Source organism: Apium graveolens, chromosome 11 (genome assembly GCF_009905375.1).
Source record: "Apium graveolens cultivar Ventura chromosome 11, ASM990537v1, whole genome shotgun sequence".
Taxonomy (NCBI): Eukaryota; Viridiplantae; Streptophyta; class Magnoliopsida; order Apiales; family Apiaceae; genus Apium; species Apium graveolens.
The window spans coordinates 15,966,127-15,986,875 of NC_133657.1; the positions used below are offsets into that span (position 1 = coordinate 15,966,127).

The following is a 20,749-nucleotide window of genomic DNA, read 5'->3' on the forward strand; positions in this document are numbered from 1 at the left end:
TTCTTTCTAGGAGCATTAGGAACAGGCATATAATTGTTACTTTTATTCACACCTTCCTTTCCATTCCTATTTTTCCTAGCTGCCTTTACCTTGTTTACACTGGTAATCTCTTTCATCTTATGTTTAAGCTGCTTCTTTGTCATTAAGCCTATGTTAACTTCAGTTGGTTTATCCTGTTCTAATTTGTCAGAAGTTGACTCTACAATCACTTCTGTCTCAATATCTTTCATCTTTTTAGAATTAGACTTTACAGTTTTAGCTACAAATTTAACAGGATTTACCTTTGGCTTAGTAGTTTGTTTAACAATAATTGGCTTAACTTGTTCAGTTCCTTTTTCACTTTTCTCATCTCCATAACCTAAGCCCTCTTTCCAGATTCCACTACTTAGTATATCCTGAGTTACTCTGCCAGAGTTAGTTCAAGTCCTGATAATCTCTCTCTCCTTTTCTAACTCAGTTTTCAGAGATTTATTCATTTTTAGCACTTCATCTCTTACATAGAAAGCATCATCTCTATCCTTCTGAGTTTGATGGAACATAACTAACTCTTTTTCTAAATAATCATTCCTCTTTTTAAAGGCAAGATTTTCAGAAGCTAATCTTTCACATGTTAAAGTTTGATCTCTTTAGCTAATAAACATGGTTTTAAGATATAATCTCAACTCAGTAATATCATCAGTATGAAAGACATAAGTTGTTTGAGGTACCTTTAACTCAGCAGCATCAGAACTGCTATCAACATTTGCCATCAAGGCATAGTTTTCCTCATCTTTAGAATCCGAGGAGTCTGTCCAGCTTTTCTTCTTTGTGACAAGAGCCTTGCCTTTGTCACTCTTTCCTTTCTTGCAGTCGGGAGATATGTGGCCTTTCTCACCATAGTTGTAGCATTTGGCATTTGAGTATTCTCCTCTGTCAGACTTTCCTCATTTGCCTTCAGATTTTCTGAAGCCCTTTTTATCAGAACTTCTATCTTTCCTGGAAAACTTCTTTCCTCTTCTGAATTTCCTGTATGCTATCTTTGTGATATCCTTCACCATAAGAGCACACAGCTTCATCATCTCTTCATCAACATCTCCTTCAGATAGACTTTCAGTTTCTGAATCATCATCATCAAAACTTGATGATTCTGAATCAGACTTTATGAAGAGAGACTTTCCTTTTCCTTTTTTTGAGACAGCCACTTTGGGGGATTCCTTCTCAGCATTAAGAACAACTGTTCTTGATTTTTTCCCATGTCTCTTGCTTCTTTGATCCATCTCAAGTTCATAAGTCTTGAGCATTCCATAAATTTCATCAAGAGTAGTTTCATCAAGAGCATAGTTATCTCTTATAATAGTAGCTTTCAAATCCCAACTTTCAGGAAGGGCTAAAAGGAATTTTAGATTTGAATCTTCAATGTCATATTCCTTGTCCACCAGTGACAGATCATTCAAGAGTTTGACAAACCTGTCATATAAGTCAGTTAATGACTCATCACTTTATGAGTCAAAGTGCTCGTACTCTTGAGTGAGTATAGTCCTCCTGTTTTTCTTGATTGCATCAGTTCCCTGACACCTTGTCTCCAAAGCATCCCATATCTCCTTTGCAGTCTTGCAGTGAATTACCCTATTTGACATGATATTTTCAATGGCACTATGCAGCAAATGCCTTACCTTTACATCCTTGGCAATATATGAGATATCTTCAGCTGTGTATTCACTTTTCTCCTTTGGTATGGTCATTGCTGGCTGATCTGCAACTATAACAGAGAGTTTGGTTGGCTTATGCGGTCCTTCATTAATTCTGTCAAGGTATTCTGGATCTGTAGCTTCCAGAAACATAGCCATCTTCACTTTCCATATGGGATATTCAGACGGTCTCAGCATGGGAACCCTGATAGTCTCATATCGACTATGGGTTTGAGTCTTTGGAGTTTCTTCAGTTTTAGCGGGCTTGGTTGGATTTTCTGCTTCTTCAGACATGATTGTTTTTGGATCTTTACTATATGTGTGTTAACAGATAGGCTCTGATACCACTTGTTAGGCCACACAACACTGTAGAAGGGGGTTAAATACAGTATAGTATACAATCAAATCGATTTAAAGCACAAGTAACAGAAAACGAATGTATTCGATATAACAAACTCTGTTACAATGGAACTGTTCTCTCTCAGTAATGAACAAATATCACGAGAGCTACTAGGTTACAATTATATGATCTTCTCGATGATCGTAACTCTTTTAGAGTAAACCTATGTCTGTGTTTATATAGACACACAGTTACAAGACAACTTCTAGTTAATATGAAATATATTTCTGTCTCCTAAAATATATCAACCAGATATCTTATAATTCTTCTAGTCCTCGAATTCTTTCCTTGCATATCTTCTTCTTGTATTACTCTCGATCTTCTTTCCTGTAAATCAACTTCCTTCCTTAACTGTTAGTCCTCCAGTATTTAAGTTCTGATATCCATCTTCTGATATTATCTTCTGATAATCTAAGTTCTGATATCCTTAAGTTCTGACTTCCAGTAAGTCCTGATTCCAGTAAGAACTGATATTTCCTATTAGTTAAGATCTGAGAACTAAACATGAAACATATTGGACATGACATCTCAAATATATTCAACATTTAATTTGAATTTTTTGACTTGATTTTAGCTGATCGATTGGTGAATTTGATTGTTAGTGTTTAAATTTTGAATCTTTGAGGTGGGATTCTCTGGTTTTTGTTTGGTAAATTCCCTCAGTTTTGTGTTTCTATATGTGTGTACAGTGAATAGATGAGTTACCTGATCTGGGCTTTTTGATTATGTGTGTACACTGTATTTTGTTGTTTAAATATTTAAATCTTCAATGTAAGTATCCTGTGTTTTTATTGTTTGCGGATATGAGGGACGTAGGGGTGAAACCTGATGGATTTACATTTGTTAGTGTACTTTCTGTTTGTTCTGAAAAATGTGATGTAAAATTAGGTAAGTTTGTGCATTCGTATATTGAGATATTTGTTCTGATGGATTTTTTTACTTTAATGTTTCCGAAATGGTTATTCTTTGTGGTGTGTAATGACAGTATATAGTAAAATTAGATGCAGAATGATGTGCAGTTTTGATTATAGAAAACTTACTTCATATTTTACACAAAATAAACCTGCATTGTTTTTATTACATATTCTGCATACATACAAACATGTCCTCAAAACACAAAATTTGGCATTATTAGCCAATATGCATAAAAGTCAGACCCATTCACCTGGTCCATATACCAATTGCCATGCTTCAAACACAACCCACAATGGTGTTGTGACTTGAAGTGGGAGTTGTCCTGCAGCCTTGAGTTCTTTTTTGTTGACATGGGGTACAAGATAATTATTTGACCCCTTCACATTTAGAACTTCATTCATTACATACTGATATGATAGCCATACATCTGCAAGTGTACTTGCATCTAACTGATAGAATGCTTCATGCACTGCATTCATCATACTATCAATATTTTTTGGCATTTTCTTGTGTATTAAGGACTGAACTCTTCTAAAAAGTCCCAAGTCTAAAATATTTAAGTCAGGACTATTTGGTGGTTGTTGAACAAGAATAAATGTGAAATCACCTTGTCGGTCACTTGTTGCCATTCTTCATCAGCTTGAGAAATGTGAGTGCTGGCATTGTCCTGTTGTATGAATATCACTTTAGGACCTTCACTAGGTGGTCAATTCTGAATTATTGATGGGACTATTTGGTTAATAAGCATGTTATTTGTCTCTTTTCTACCAACTGACTCAACCACCTTAGTGATAATAGTGCCATTACCTCTGTATTTAGAAGTCCTTTTTGTTGGTTCTTGATATGTGAATGGGAATATGCCCAACTTCCCATCAAATATGCATTCACCTTGTGCATTAAATCTAGGCCTTGCAATAACAGCTGTAAACATGACCTTAGGTATGAACTTACTAGACTTGGCAGACCTGTATTTGCCCTTCTCATTTTTTTCCATGTAGACTCTTTGTGATTTCTTACTTAGGTAAAACCATTTCTCATCTATATGCACAAAATCAAACATAGTCTTATATTGCCTTTTTGTTTGTGTTGTATCTCCCATGAGGAGGTCCAGAACCCATTCCATCCTCTACAACAAGTTCGGCTCTTTTAATCCAAGATGCAAAGGATTGGTGTGGGGTTTAATATCACCCCTCTTTATCATTCTGCCACATGTACTTGATGACACATTCAACTTAGCAGCCAAGTCCCTTATGCATGATCTATCACCCATATTAATATCTGTAATTGCATTAGGTGCAACCTAAATTCTTTTCCTTCCTGAATTATGCCCCTTTGTTGCCATGTTATAACTCTGCCCTGCTGCCTTTTATTTTTTTGCTAAGCTCCATATATACCTGATAGTTCTTGTTGTGACATTATATTTAATGGAAGCATCTTTAATTGCACCTTGATAAGGTTTTCCTGGAATTTTCTTTGACTAGTGGCTTAGCAAGAATATAAGAATTTCTGATCTTGCATTTGCACTAAGCTTCGGTTTTGTGTTGTTAACAGGTGGTTCATTTAAAGCATACTGATGTTGCATGCGTGAAGGCTCTGGTGATGGTGGTTCATTAAGATCAAAACGAAAGAATCCATCACCATTCATATTTAACCAATGGAGTAGATTTTATAAGTAGAGGAGCAAATTTAAAAATTCTGCTTCGTATCAACTGACTACTTAGATTAATTTTGTATTTGTATGTGAGAAGTGTAATTTTACTATCAATCCATGTGTGTGTAATGTTGTGTTTTGATTGGTTGTTGTCAACTTGTCATTTAAAAAAGCAAAATGGGGGGGGGCAGTTTAGCTAATCTCCGTCCAATATTGTGCATCCAATCATTAGTAATCATAGCAGCTTTAATTTTCTTAAAACCTGTGTTTTTAAGCAAAAAGGAAATGTTTAAAGGGACAGAGGGAGTACTCCCTCTGTCCCAACCAATTCTTTACGGTTTCATTTTTGGTATGTCCAATCCAATTATTTACATTTCAAAACCTACTAAAAATAGTCAATGGGTTCCACCACTTTCCCCACTTTTCCTCTCTTTTCACACTACTTTTACTCCACTATCTCCCTTTTATACATTAAAAATCAAAGAGTGCCACCACTTCACCCACTTTTCTTTCTCTTTTCCACTATTTTATACATATTTCTTAACGTACCTGCCTAAATCAAACGTAAAGAATTGTTGGTTACGGATGAATTAGTATATAATAAGAAAGGTTATACGGCAGTTCATGGAATATCACAATAAATAAACAAATAAAATTTTGGGGCACATTACTTTTTGGTCCGAGCATTTAATAAAATATACCTATTTATATTATTATGTCCCACCTATTTTATTTACAATCAAATTTTCATATTTTATAAACAAAGTGAAAGTTTCCAAAATAATATATATATTTTTCAAAAACAGTAACAAAATTAACATCTAAATTACCTCAAACAATATTAGGATTTGGACATTTTCCGTGCTTGAAGTGGTATATACTGGTGGACATTTCAAATGCAAGGGAGTACAAATTATTAAGGAGAAATTTCTAAAAATAAAATTGTGGGGCACGTGCCTATGTTTAGATCGGCCCTTGTTATTAGTTACGATGAAAGCACAATTAGTCGATTGGGATACAATTTGTTAGTTACCATATCCGGTTAGATTTCTGTTACATTCAACACTCTCTCTCTCTCTCTCTCTCCCCGCAATCCTTCTTCTTTATCTTCTTCCTTTAACTTAGCAAGTATCTGCACAAGGTATGTTCAATATCAAGTTATTGCTTAAATTTTCTTTTTGCCCGAGTTTTGTTTCTTGCATAACAAGTTAGGGTTTCGATTTCAGGACTATGCAAAGAGACAGTGGATCACCGGCGGCCTGTGCTTCGTGTCGTCACCAACGCAAGAAGTGCGTTGAAAACTGCGTATTAGCGCCCTACTTCGGTATCGAAAAAACCAAAGAATTTCAAGCCGTGCACAAGTTGTTTGGAGTGAGTAATGTAGCAAAGATTGTCAAGAGTTTAGATGTAGAGGATCGACAGAGAGCTGTCGATTCTCTTGTTTGGGAAGCAAGTTGTAGGCAGAATGATCCGATTCTTGGTTCTTACGGAGAATTTAAACGAGTTTTGGAGGAATTGGACAAGTACAAAGCTCATGTTTGGAACAATTTTCATGCACCAGGCAATTTGAGTATGAACATGAACATGAATATGAACAGAAATATGTCTGCTGCGTTGGTGCCTGCTAACTCGTATCCCGGTTACAGTTATCACACATTGCAGTCTACTGGTCAATTGAGGGATGAAATCAGTTATAATTACCCGTATGTACAAAATACGGAGGGGTCAAAGGATGAGAGTAATAACAGTACAGTAATTTTGCCGCAGCAGTATGCAGTACAGAATACTGAGAATTTGAAGGAAGCGAGTAAGGATGGTTCGATAATTCTTCCTCGATGTTATAGTATGAGTGGAACTAATCAGCCCTACAATAATCAGTTACCAGGTATGATGTTACCAAGACAAAAGTATATAATTGTTTATGTTAAACCTGAAATTTGGGTGTACTTGGCAAACATGAATCAGTTAGTACTTTGATTATGTATGTTTATTAAATTCATACACATTGTTAGAATGATCATTGTTTGTTTGTGTATACCGAGGGTAGAATGCCTGCAACGAGTATAGTTGACAGAAGAGGTAAATGATTAATTATCAGCAGATAGATACACGAAAATTAATGAAAGGGCGACCTCTAAATTTTTAGGTCACTGTTTGTTAGGAAACATGGTTATTTATTTTGTTTGGAAATGATAAATGCAAATACACAGAGAAGAGGGCTATAGGATGCCAGACTAAAGTCAAGTGATAAGAAACAGGCAGTAACTCCATCAAAGTGTTCATCATATATAGAGCTTTTCTATCATAACTGTTGAGACCTTCTGGCTGTAGAATAAGTCTATTTGTTTCCCTGATGTATAAATCATAGTTGTAATGAGAATGTTATGTTAAAGCAAATCTTTGGCTCACACTCTAAACAAATACTTAATTGATGTTATTCATTTTAGGATGATATTTATTAATTATCTGTCTGTACTCGTATATATTTTGAATTGTGCATATTCAATTTTTTGTTCCCTAATGATCAGGTGAATTAGGTCGGGGAACTGAAGCCAAGCCATGACTCTGCACAATCCGAATGGTGACTCATCATCAGGCTTTTAGATGGTAGAATATAGTTCAATCAAGCTTTATATATTTTGCAGATACACTTCTAACTCATGTGTATTGTTCAAATCAATAGTAGCTTTATTTACATCACAAGTATAGTAAAAGACATTTTCCAACTTATCAGTGTACGTACATTCACATTTTTTAGAGCTAAGATATACTTAGACTTGCAGCAGTTGTAATGAATCAAGCACCTTGATTTTACAATCCTTAACTAGATAGCCACGAGCTAGGCTTGCAAATTAGCTAACTTCCATTATAATTCTATATTCTCTTATATCATTGGTTCTGCATTGATTTCTGATCTAACCATCTTCCTCCTCTGTTTCGTTTTCTTAATTAGGGTGGAATCTGGACTTGCATACTTATCTGTCTTCTTAAAGACATAAGCGATAAATATCTAAAGGAACACAGTTAAATTCGAATTTTAGGCATTCAGAGGACAAGATTATTGTACCAAATCTGCCATGATCATTGATTAGGGTACCAGCTTCATCTATTCAGCTCCAACCTCCAATGGTAAAATTTTGTCCACAGTTGACCCAGACAAAACTGAACTCGTTTGTAAAGTGTGCAAACTGTTGTTATTAAGTCTGAGAGGAAGATCCTATCAATTCGTAGTCCAGCTGAAAATTTGGTTGGTACACTCCCAAACCCCATTGTTCCTGTCCTTCCATACACGAATTATTTGTTATATCGTTCTATCCAATTATGGTATTTTTCTATAATTGATTTTGAGCTGTAAGAGTTAATACCATACCACAGCACAGTAACTAGAAACTACAAAACCTAACAATTCACAAGTGAACTAAGATTGTCATGATACCCTAACTCTTACAATTGCTAAATGAGGTAGGCTGCAAGGTAGTGTGGTATTAGATTATTTTAAATACTTAATAATGCTAGGCATTTAGCGGATTATATGTTTCTACTACATCTTCTTTGATGTTTTATTAAAGTGGCAGCTCCGTTCTTTCTCCAACCTAGGCAAGCTGGGACTTAGTTTATGTCCGAGGACTTTTAATACCCGAGTAGATAGAAGTGAAACTGATGGAAGACACGATGATGACATGTAGTCCACAAACTGAACACTGTAATGGTAAATAGCAAGATGCATTCCCATATTTCCGTACCTGAATAGTTTTTGCCAGTTCCAGCCAATAATATCACCTATATATCATTGATTCTTACCTGTAGAAATTTGCTCTTGAAACTGTACAAACAGAAAATAAACTAAAAAGGATTAACCAAACACTTCTAACTCAGATAATGGTAGGCAACTTGGCGTGGCAAGTCATTTTCTGTATTTTTATACTTACTAAATCAGATAGATTGCTGGTACTGTAGTCTTTAAGAAATATTAAACTGTGTTAAATACATATCAATAGTATTTCAGCAAAGGCCGTCTTGTATTCAGTCATTTCGCTGATGCTTGTCAACTATGTTTCCGGACTCAGGTATGAACAAGGGTGCAAATCCAAGAGTTGGATTCTTAGTTTTAATATAATTACAATTTTTGGATATGGATCTAAAGTTGGACAAGGGTAATCGTCATGTTCAGTTTTTTTTTAAAGAGCTCAAAAAAATGTTAGAAATGATTCATCGTACGTTCTTAATAATAGTGTCTACTACGCATATATCATATACACTTAATTATGTATGTTTAATTGTGGTATAAAATCAAAAGAATAACATAGAAACTAGTAATTCATAGACCTTGCTCTCTATAAACAAGTAGAAAGGAGGACTTAATTTTCATTTCAAACTAGGATGCTACAAGGGGAGGTGTCGGATCTAATAAGAGGGATCCGACCCCTGTACCCACACCCATTTCATTGCCAGTGGACACAGGTATAAAGGCAAAAATGGAGTTTCCGGGTAATGGAACTTATCAATTGATTAGTTAAGATTTTTAAAATTGCATCTTTTGGTGTGTTTTAGGCCTTCAAAACTGAAGAAATTAACAGTTTACTCAAAAAACAAAAAACAAAAAATACGGTACATATAGAACTTTACCTAAAAATTCTGTAATTGTGGTTCAACTGTTCAAGTAACTACAGATAAAGGATTACAGCAGATAATACTTCTAAGTAGAGGTGGCTAAACGTGCGGGTTCGAACCGCACATTCGGGATCGGCTCGTACGGAAACCGTAAAATATTCGGCCCGATTCGGGCCGGTTCAAACCCGCACAACCCACCAAAAGAAGCGAACCGAATACGAATTTAATTTTAAAAAACCGGGACCGGCACTAACCCGCACGAGCCCGCACAGGCGAAGCCCGCACGAGCCGCACGAACTATGCAGACCGCACAGCCCGCACCATGCACGAGCGATGTTCAATATACTTATTTGTAATTTTTGTTTATTATGACAAATGCAGATGTCCCTCCTGTAATTATGCAGATGTCCCTTTATATTCAATATACTTATATTTTTGTTCAATATACTTATTTGTAATTTTTTTAAATTAATAAAATTTATAAGAGGTACCGTCCTCTTTTTAACCAAAAAGTTAAACCTAGCTTAAATCCGTGCGATGCACGAACTCCGTTAATATTTAAATAAATTTTAAATTTTATTTACCCAAATTATATATTAATTTTAATATATTTATATAAATATATAAAATATATAGATTTATAATAAAATAATTAGAAAGGAGATGTAATCGTAGTTTGGTACGATAGATTTTGATCATTATTTAGAGGGATAAGGAGACTAAGTAATATATTAATTTGTAATTTAACATGTATATAATACTATTTTTTTATTTTTGATAATTAAAATAGGGGAATAACCGTTTAATCAAAATATATACCTTTATAGGTATTATATTATAGTATAAATTGAATAAATTTAAGATTTTATTACAGATACGAACAAGTAATTAACGGTTAAATTTCATAAAGCTAAAAAGTTTAATAAATTTCGCAAAGCTTCTTTGATAAGTTTTAATAATTTTTTTTGTTAAATTTTGCAAAAATGTCTTTTATAAATGCGAGTCCATTTCATAAACAACACAGGACTTATAGCCTTATAGGGGAAGCTTTCACGCAAAAAAAAAATTACGGCGCGAAACTAAAAAAATGAAGCATTATTCTCCCTCCTATTTTCACTCTCTACCTGAAGGAAATTGACAGGTTCAACCCGCGTGCCAGCCCGTGAACTGCCTGGCACGCACACGAACTCAGTGCCGAATCCGGGTTACCTTTTGTCAGGTCAAACCCAACCCGGCCCGATTCGTTCGCCTTCTAGTGCCGGTTCAGTGTTGATATTTCTCAGTCCTAACCCGCTACAAACCCGGCCCGGCCCGCACGACCCGCACGGATGGCCACCTCTACTTCTAAGCAAGTTGACAATAGTTGTTATGGTAAATATTCTTGAAAGTCTGACACTAATATAATAACAGGATAGGGACATTCTGTTAAACTATTAACTTGTGTAATGTTAATTGTAAACAGAAATATTACTGTCTAATAGCAAAACAGAGAACAACCATGACCATGACTAACATAGCTGAGAGCACAAGATCAAATTGCAATATAAGATATATTATTAAAATAATTGAAAGCAAAAAGATTGCAATTATCACATGCTGTTGCTTGAGAAGGAAAACGATGGATGTTGAAATAAAATGAAACAAAAAAAGTTATTAAAAACCAATATGCCTAAATGTCTCATTAGGTCTAATAAGAACTGATAAATGGATTGCGGAAATACTGATAACAGTAAAAAGAACAAACATCAAAAATTTACTATCTGAAATGCCTGATCGAAGCCTTGGGAACGTTTTTCTGCATGGATTCAGTATGTTGAACAGCCATTGATGTTGGGCGATCCACGAAGGTTGAAGCAGGAAGAAAAACAGGAGTTGATGTTGCCTGGCGAGAGTCGAAGAGATGGGTGATGTCACTTAAAGGCTTCCTACTTTTCAACAACTTGCTCTTGTTCTTGATTGCAGGTGGCTGGAAAGTTGAAGGGGAGCTCTGCTGATAAACGGAGAAAGCTATCGGATTAATGTTCTCTTTGTTGTCATGTTTAAAAACACCTGAACCCTCCATCTCCATCTCTTTCTTGGATGCAGATATTTGGACCGAGGTATATGAAGATTGTTATTTTTTTTGAACATGCGGGGGGCGGGAGCATAAGCTAATAGTGAAAAATGTCTGAAAAGCTTTGGCTGATTTGTTCTTTTTTTCTTTATTTGTAATTCTAATGAATCCAATGACCTTTCATATAAAATATACTATACGTGAGATACGATGGTATCATTTACTAAATTACAATATTTCAGTTAATGATATCTCAATAGAAAAAATATTCCAGTTAAGGAAATGGTTTGGAAAACTTTTTCTCTATTTCTAGTTTTAGCTCTCACTAATAATAAAAAAAGAATTGTACTAACACTATGGAGAATACGTTGATATTGTAAACTCAAATGGAAGATAATACCAAATTTGTATTATAAATACAGAAAATAAGAAGATATCAATATGCATTAAGTAGAAATTGGACACAGAGAGTACTTAGTTGGACAATATCCTATAACCATCCTCCTTCGGGCAATCGATGAATATAATTGTCTATGCGGAAAAAATTTCGCCAAAAAATTTAACACAAAAATTAATATGAATAATGTCGGTCCATGTCACCCTATTCATTTAATTTTTTAGTTTTACAATTTTTACTATTTACGAAAAAACTGGCGTGTATATAATGGCGCCTTTGTTATTCACCAGCACCCTGCTGATCTGCCTTAATTGTGAAATAAGGCAAATGGGGAAGGACATTTAACAGCACAGATTGGTGCATCATCACATTAGTCTGGGAGATTCTTTCACGAGTACTTGTATGGTATCCACATAGACCATTCTTCTCCATCAGTGTAACTAAACAATCCTTTTAGTATGAGTAGTTTGATTATATAAGATGAAGGGGTGAATTATGCATGAAGCGAAAAGGCGCCTAGCACATGTTGTTTGATTCCTCCTTATGCTGATGCATATAACTTTCCAGTAATACAGTTTAGACTCAACCTTCTTACCAGCTGTTGATAGCTGTCCCCATGTGATTACCCCCACTATCTCTGTATTTATTTCAAGTTGTAGCATAAACTGTCTTTATATTTCTATGTAGGAGAAACTTAAAGTGATGATCATGTTGTTCTCTCTAGCTGTCTGAGCAATTGTGCATGTTCTGATCTATTAATATACTATATATACCAAGACTTTGCTGCATTTGTTGTAGTTGATTTATATGCTTCCCTCTCTGTTCATTTTACTAGCTAGCTATTTGTTCAATTCACATTGTAGCTATAAACCTCACTTTTGAGTTGGTAGTTTTACAATCTAAGAATGGCACAATTACCTCCAAAAGTTCCAAACATGATACCTTACTGGCCTAATCCTTCTTCACATTCTCACCATCAAACAGTGTCTTCCATGGATAATTTGACCACGTCACAAGCCCACTCATGGGTTGACGAATTCCTTAACTTCTCCTCCACGTCCAAGCGTGGGTCCCACCGAAGGTCTGCCAGCGACTCCGTTGCCTTTCTTGATCAGGCAGTTCTGGATGGTGAAGGAGAATGTGGATTTAGATCCTCTGCATCAGGGTCCAGAATCATTCGTGGTGCTGCAGCTGAGTTTGATCGATTTGATGAAAAGCAATTCATGGACATGTTTACTGATGACATCTATGTTGCTCCCACTGTAGATTGCTCCAATTCCTCTTCACCGTCGAATCATGATGCCATGGACGATAATCCAACTAAAAGTAGTACTACTACCTCAACTGATCAGCAGATGCAGAAGCTAGGAAATGCATTTGAGGAGTCTGAAAGTGCAGTGGATGATCATCATGATGGTGTTGCTGCTGCTGGTGTTGCAACTATAGATAATTATAATGATCAGCTTTTCGACCCCAGACGAGTCAAGAGGTACTATATAATATGTGATATGCAATGGCGCTACTCCTAGTAATGTCTTTACATCGTCAAGCAAATCTCCACATATGAATTATACGCATTGTGCACTTTTTAAGTTGATTAGATAAGCAAAGTAAATTATCTTGGGTGAAGGATTTATCTTTAGTGCTAAATTAACAATGACTATCCGTCATATATTTCTATAGTTATTAATTACCTGTAACACTTGTGGTTGGGACTAGAATATTGGCCAATAGACAATCAGCACAACGATCCAGGGTGAGGAAAATGCAATATGTATCTGAACTGGAACGTGCTGTCAACTCATTACAGGTATGTAGCTTATAACACTCTGCGCTTGTATATAATTCCAGTATTGCTCGTAGAAGTAAGAATAGATCTTTAAATTGCATTGTACTCTAAAAATTTGTTTCAATTTGGTTTGGGAATTCAAGGCTGAGATCTCAGTGCTGTCACCACGAGTTGCATTTCTAGACCATCAGCGGTTGGTTCTAAATGTAGATAACAGTGTTCTTAAACAAAGAATCGCAGCTCTCTCTCAAGATAAGGTTTTCAAAGATGGTAATATTATTAAATTTTATGCACTTTTTTTCTTCTTTTTTGACTATGTGCAGGCCTGAAAATCTCACATTGCAGTGATCAGAGAGTTTTACATGGTTCTGTTTCCTTGGAATTGTAATATATCTTGAATGAATGCATGCAGGTCATCAAGAAGCACTGAAAAGGGAAATCGAGAGGCTCAGGCAAGTGTATAACTACCAGCAAGATGTAAAGAAGATAGAGACTGACGATGCAGCACAGCCATCATCTAAATCTTTAGTACAATCGTTACCTGACAAGATCTCCGATCATCCAAACTGCTCTGCTTTCAGCGAACAGATTATGATAAGATAATAGTATCATTTAAATGATGAAAGTATGGATTCGTGTCTTCAAGGCTTTGTTACGTTAGTACTTATTTTTGCATCCAAACCTTGTCATTGATATTATCATGCAAAGTATTTCTTGCACTACTCGTGAGCCAGGAGCTCGCCCAACCGGGTGCCCTGGTCACATAGAATGATATGTTAATAAACTAAATCGCAGGTAGGTCAGGCCCCGAGAATTTTGAAATCGAAAATTTTTTTGTGCCTACAAATAATATTAATCAAAATATTTGAATTTGTGATAAGATATTTTTTTGGAGCATATATATATATTTATATATGAGTTCTACTCAAATGAGAACCCATTTTAATATGAGATTTGAAATCTAATCTATACCACACAAATTTAAAGCTACTTTTAATCTACACCACTCATTTTAAATCTCAACATCTTCTCCAACTATCACTTCCTCCATCTTCTTTCTAAACCAACCAACCACCACCTCCAACCACCGGACACCATCATTTCCGGCAACCACTACCTCCGGCGACCTCTAGAAAATCACCACCGTCAAACATATAATCACCACCGTCAAAATAAGAAATCACCACCAGAAACACAAAAATCACCCTTTAGGCCACCTGTAAACAACAAATCACCACCGGAGAAAAAAAATCATCACAACTGGTCACCACTTTTATCCACATCTGGCCACGAACTCCGTTCATCAACTATGATCACCAATATCATCACAAAAATCACTAGATCTAATTACAAAATACAACGATAAACTTACAACAACCACATCACCACCACCAAATATTTCAACAAATCTGAGCACGAAAAGAGTAAAATCGTCGGGGATGGTGGTTCAAAAAGAAAGGAGGAGAAAGAAAGCTTATGGGCAAGGAAGTGGTGACGAGAGGGGAGGAAGGAGGCGCATCGGCGTAGGCAGGGCGGCGTAAGGTTGTGGGGTGGGGCTGTAGCATATTGTGGTTGTTGGTGGTGAAAGTAGGGGGATGGTGGTGGTGTAGAAGAGAGAGAGAGATCTGGTGGGTGAGTGGTAAGTGTCAAGAAAGAGGAAAGTGCATGTACATGGTGGTTATCGGCGGTGCAGCGGAGCAAAGGCGGTGTGGGGTGGGGAAATACGGGCAGGGCAAGAGGTCTAGAGGATGAAGATTAGAGAGATGGGATAGGGTTGGGTAAAGAGAGAAAATGTATGGTGTGGATTAAAAGTAAAATATAAAAATATTTTAAAATGGAGGGCATAGATTATATCTCAGTTTTCACAATAATGATGGTTCTCATTGTTGGATTTATATCGCAGCGGAGGCATGGTAAAACACTTTTACACATATAAAATCCAAATAAAAGCATATAAATCGTGATTAAAAGATATGAATCGATTACTAACCTTTAATAGCGATCCAAAAGCAACGATCGGAGATCCTTAGCAGCTGTTCCTCAAACGTGAAGCACTCCACCGGTAGTAGAAATTTATAATAATATATTTATAGGCAAAATTTTCAGCTGAAATTTTGCCATAAAATATTATTATTATTAACCCATTTATTATTCTCATTAATAATTAAAACACCTTTTAATTATTAATCCTTTTTCTAAACACTTTAGAAATAATTCTCTCTCTTGATTTAATTTCCAAAAATTAAATTCTTAATTAATAATATTAAGAACTTTTCTTAATTAATTTATAATCAATTAAATCTCATTTAATCAATTATTAAATTTTCCAATTAATTATTTATTTCATAAATAAATAATTATCAGCCATTATTAATTAATTCCTCCACCATTAAATCATTCTCTTTTTATGGTGTGACCCTGTAGGTTCAATATTAAGCCGGTAGTAGAAATAAATAATAATAAAACTATTTTATCATTATTTATATAAATTCTCTAATTTATTAAATATGATTAATTAATTAATCATATTTATTCTACATCGTGAGGGATACTTCTCAGCATATCGCGATTATCCGGATAATACGAATTCATTGCTTAGAATACCAAGAACCTATTCAGTGAATAGTTACCGTACAATAAACTCCTTCTACCCTACAATGTCCTGATTAAATACAAGGCATGGAACTTGTGTCAAGCCTATCTAATTTAATCATTTTCTTTCCCATTTACTATGCTCAGTTCTATGTAAATTAGAAACTCCTTTCTAATTTCATTCACTCTGGTCAGAGATTCCTGAACTAGCATAAGTGGATCAGCCTTGAACATTCGCTTCCTTCACTGGAAGGGTAGATCCTTTATTGATCATACTCTATCTTCGTGTACAAATTCCTATACCCAGTAGAGCCCTAATAATTGTCTCTGGAGACTAAGAACTAAACCAAAGCATAGTTCAGTGTACACAAGATGACTATGATGACCTCAAGTCTAAGGATACTTGTACAACTATCACTATGTGAACAACTGCTGACACGTGAGTGAACTCCATCAGTTGTTCAGCTGTGCGAGTCATGTTCAGTGAACTTATTCTTTAATAAGCACCTACATACTAGCTATAGTGTCACCACACAAATATCTATGAGAACAGACATCCTTCAAAATGAAGCAAGCATAGTATGTACCGCTCTTTGCGGATTATTAATTACCAGTTAGTAATCCTATGACCAGGAACTATTTAAGTTTAGAGTTATCATCTTTTAGGTCTCACTATTATGATCTCATCATAATCCATAAAAGCTTTACTCTAAACTATGGTATATCTTATTTAAACACTTAAATAGATAGAGCCCGTAATAAAAACAAAACAAGTCTTTTATTAATATCAATGAAATCAAAACAGATTACATAAAAGTTATTCCTAAATCCTAATACATGATTGGACTTAGGACATATTCCTTTCAATCTCCCACTTGTACTAAAGCCAATCACTCTGGTATCTAATACCCATCTTGTCTTTATGACGATCAAAGTGACTTTCATAAAGTAGCTTTGTGAGTGGGTCTGATATGTTGTTATGTGTGTCAATTCTATTTCAATACAACACAAGAAATGTTATCGCGCTCCCACTAACCCTTTTGTAGACACATGGTTCATCTACGTTTTTCATAAAACCAAACTCTTTGATTGTCTCATCAAAACGGATGTTCCATCTGCGAGAAGCTTGCTTTAAATCACATATGATTCGCAGCAGCTTACACACTAGGTTTTCATTTCTCTTGGAAAGAAAACCATCTGGCTATTTGCCAGATCTCATAGTCGTAGTAAGCAGCATTCGCAAGCAAAATCCGAACTGATTATAACAGGGCTACAGGTAAAAGGTTTTATCAAAGTCAATCCATTGCCTTTGTTTGAATTCTTTTGCCACAAGCCTGGCCTTAAAGGTCTCCACCTGGCCATCTGCTCTAATCATTCATTTGTATCCCGTATACATAGATTTCATTCTGGATTTCATGGCACTATGCCATTTCTCTGAGTCAACACTACTCATAGCCTCATTATAGGTCACAGGGTCGTCATCATCAATGATCGACAACTCATTGTCATTCTCAATGACAAGGCCATATTACCTCTCAGGTTGGCGAGACACTCTCCCTGACCTACGAATGGGCTGTTTCACAGAAGGTTGTTCAGTCAGAACAGGTGTTTCCACTTGATCCGTAGTAGTTTGTGCTTTTTGAACTTCATCAAGTTCAATTTTGCTCCCACTGTTTCCTTCAAGGATAAACTCCTTTTCCAAGAAGGTAGCATGTCTGGAGACAAACACCCGATGATCGGTGTAAAAGTAATACCCTAAAGTCTCTTTACGATATCCCACAAAACTACATTTTACGGATCGATATTCCAGCTTATCTGGGTCAACTTATTTGACATAAGCTGGACATCCCCAAATCTTAACGTGTTTAAGACTCGGTTTCCTTTCTTTCCATATCTCATACGGAGTTTGAGGAACAGATTTGGAAGGCACCTTATTCAGTAAATATGCTGAGGTTTCCAATGTATAACCCCATAGGAATACTGGAAGATTTGCATAGCTCATCATGGACCGAACTATGTCTAACAAAGTTCGATTTCTCCTTTCAGATACCAATCTGGAGGCGTCCACTGGGAGACTATACCATTTACTTTGAGATAATCCAGAAACTCTCCATTCAAGTATTCACCACCTCGATCTAATCGAAGAATTATAATACTATGTTTGGTTTGTTTCTCCACTTCATACTTATACTCTTTGAACTTTTCAAAGGCTTCAGACTTGTGTTTCATCAAACACATATCCGAATCTAGATCTATTATCCATGAAAGTAATGAAGTATGAAAATTCACCCATGGCTTGCGTAGACATTGGTCCACATACATCTGTGTGTACCATTCCTAGCAAATTTGCATCCCTCTCTCCATGTCTACTAAATGGAGACTGCAGTGCCACAATGAAGTGAGATTTTCATCATCCCTTTTCTTTTATTAGTTTGTTCAATCTGAAGTAAATTATGTCACATTTATACAGACCATTATTTAAAGTACCACGTCCATAAAGAATATTATCTCTAAGAATAGAACATTCATTATTCTCAATAATAAATGAAAATCCAGCCAAGTCTAACATGGGAATAGAAATAATATTCCTCACAATCGAGGGAACAAAATAACAATTATTTAAAAAACAATAGTCTTGCCCGTAGGCATATGTAAATGAAATGATTCTACATCTTTAGCAGCAACTCTTGCTCCATTTCCCATCAGTAGAATCACCTCTTCTTCCTCAAGAGTCCTACTTCTCCTTAGTCCCTGCAACAAATTGCAGATATGAGAACCACAGGCGGTATCTAATACCCAAGTAGAAATTTGATTTAATGACATATTCACTTCTATCATGAACATACCTGAATCAGAAGCGGTAGTCTCACTACCCTTCTTCTTCTTCAATTCTGCAAGGTAAACCTTGCAGTTCCTCTTCCAGTGCCCCACCTTGTTACAGTGAAAGCAAACAACTTTGCTCTTGGGGTATTCAGCTTTTGGTGGAACCGGCGTTTTCTCACCTACTTTCTTCTTCTTGGAAGGGTTCCTCTTCCTTTTCTTAGGATTGAAACCTTCACCAATTAGAAGAACAGAACTCTTCTTAGGGGAAAATTCGATTCCGCAGTCTTCAACATGTTGTGGAGTTCAGGCAGGCTGACATCCAACTTATTCATGTGAAAGTTCACAACAAACTGCGAGAACGAACTCAGAAGCGATTGCAAGACCAAGTCTTGGCTCAGCTCCCCATCTATGGCAAAACCAAGTTGTCCAAGACGTTCAATCAAATTGATCATCTTAAGTACATGGTCATTCACAGATGATCCCTCAGACATCCTACAACCGAACAGCTCCTTCGATATCTCATATCGAGCTGTCCTCCCTGCCACATCATACAACTCTTGTAGATGCATGAGGATAGTGTGAGCATCCATATGCTCATATTGCTTTTGTAGCTCAATGTTCATGGAAGCTAGCATGATGCATTGAGCAACATTTGCATCATCTACCCACTTACGATACACAACATGTTCATCATTATGTGCATCACTAGCAGGTTCAGTAGGCTTAGGTGAGTCAATCACGTATTCCAGCTTCTCAATCCTGAGAACAATTCTCAAGTTTCGAAGCCAGTCAGCATAATTAGGACCAGTCAACTTGTGAGCATCCAGTATGCTCCTGAGTGATAGTGCAGAAGACATAATGTATATTGTAAATCTGTAAATGATAAACACATAACAACACTTAGCAAATATTCGATTTCATTTTAAAACACTATATGAATCGGGTCTTTATTCATAAGTGGCTCCCACTAGTTTATCTAATTTATTCAACCCCCTACGTGAAAAATTAAGCATTCATAATGCTAGTGGGAATAGGGATCCTACATTCCATTACACAACCCCGGCTGTAGCACGAACCGCCATGTAATGTTCAATAGGCAGACAACTCTTGTCAATTACATCTTATGTTATTCCCTAATCAAACTTTAGCCTCTTAAATAATTGAGTCACGGCTGTGGCACGACAAACTCAATATTCTAAGTCAAGTCTAACCCAACATTCCGTACAATTGAATCAGTCTCCAACGGCCCACGGCTGTGGCACGTACCGACCTTTAGATTCTAATTCAATGTACACATCTCTATGTAATAGACAAGTATTTCTTATTTCAAAATCAAAGCCCTCGGCTGTAGCATGAACCGACAATGATTTAAAAATAAGAACTACTTTCTATCATGTTGGAAGGCTATGACCGACACAAGCCCGTTGTATTATTGGCCAATTACTACTTGATGTTATTTAATTTTAGAGGGATTATATTACGTTACAATCATAATCATATTATAAAGAGATTCTTCCTTTTAAATTAAATATTTCAAATCAATAATCGATAATCAGATGATTCCCAGATCGGGTGGAGCATTGTCAAGAGGCGTCACTTAATAACCCTTTCTTACAGATAGAAATCTGTTTTTGACAGAATCATCCTTTCTCTTAATATTGAAAATTCATATTCAATTACGTGTTTCATAAACACAAGAATCTCATGATTGTATTCATAATATTATTATTAAGGTTATGAAACAATTTCACTATACTAGGTTGTCTAACAAACGCCTTATGTTCATTTAAGTTCACCTAAATCTATCATCACATGATAAACTAAGCATATATCACATATATCAACATGAAT

The 20,749-nt window shown here is 35.9% G+C and overlaps 2 protein-coding genes across 2 annotated transcripts; both read left to right on the plus strand.

Moving 5' to 3' along the window:
- The first annotated feature begins 5,654 nt into the window (after positions 1-5,654).
- LOC141698560 (LOB domain-containing protein 35) lies at positions 5,655-7,937 on the plus strand. Its single transcript, XM_074503259.1, has 4 exons — positions 5,655-5,774; positions 5,860-6,518; positions 7,162-7,240; positions 7,587-7,937. The coding sequence occupies exons 2-3, from the start codon at positions 5,864-5,866 to the stop codon at positions 7,194-7,196; spliced, it is 690 nt and encodes a 229-aa protein (XP_074359360.1). The 5' UTR covers positions 5,655-5,774; positions 5,860-5,863; the 3' UTR covers positions 7,197-7,240; positions 7,587-7,937.
- Positions 7,938-12,393: 4,456 nt separating this feature from the next.
- LOC141698265 (basic leucine zipper 34-like) lies at positions 12,394-14,317 on the plus strand. The gene is made up of 4 exons (XM_074502937.1): positions 12,394-13,183; positions 13,414-13,504; positions 13,627-13,753; positions 13,896-14,317. The coding sequence occupies exons 1-4, from the start codon at positions 12,600-12,602 to the stop codon at positions 14,084-14,086; spliced, it is 993 nt and encodes a 330-aa protein (XP_074359038.1). The 5' UTR covers positions 12,394-12,599; the 3' UTR covers positions 14,087-14,317.
- Positions 14,318-20,749: the final 6,432 nt, after the last annotated feature.

Excerpts from the sequence above, each read along its gene's own strand:
- LOC141698265 (XM_074502937.1), top strand. The coding sequence starts at position 12,600 with ATGGCACAATTACCTCCAAAAGTTCCAAACATGATACCTTACTGGCCT. Across the intron at positions 13,505-13,626 it reads GTGCTGTCAACTCATTACAG|GCTGAGATCTCAGTGCTGTC; the intron begins GTATGTAGCTTA and ends TGGGAATTCAAG. Across the intron at positions 13,754-13,895 it reads AGATAAGGTTTTCAAAGATG|GTCATCAAGAAGCACTGAAA; the intron begins GTAATATTATTA and ends GAATGCATGCAG.
- LOC141698560 (XM_074503259.1), top strand. The coding sequence starts at position 5,864 with ATGCAAAGAGACAGTGGATCACCGGCGGCCTGTGCTTCGTGTCGTCAC. Across the intron at positions 6,519-7,161 it reads CTACAATAATCAGTTACCAG|GTGAATTAGGTCGGGGAACT; the intron begins GTATGATGTTAC and ends CCTAATGATCAG.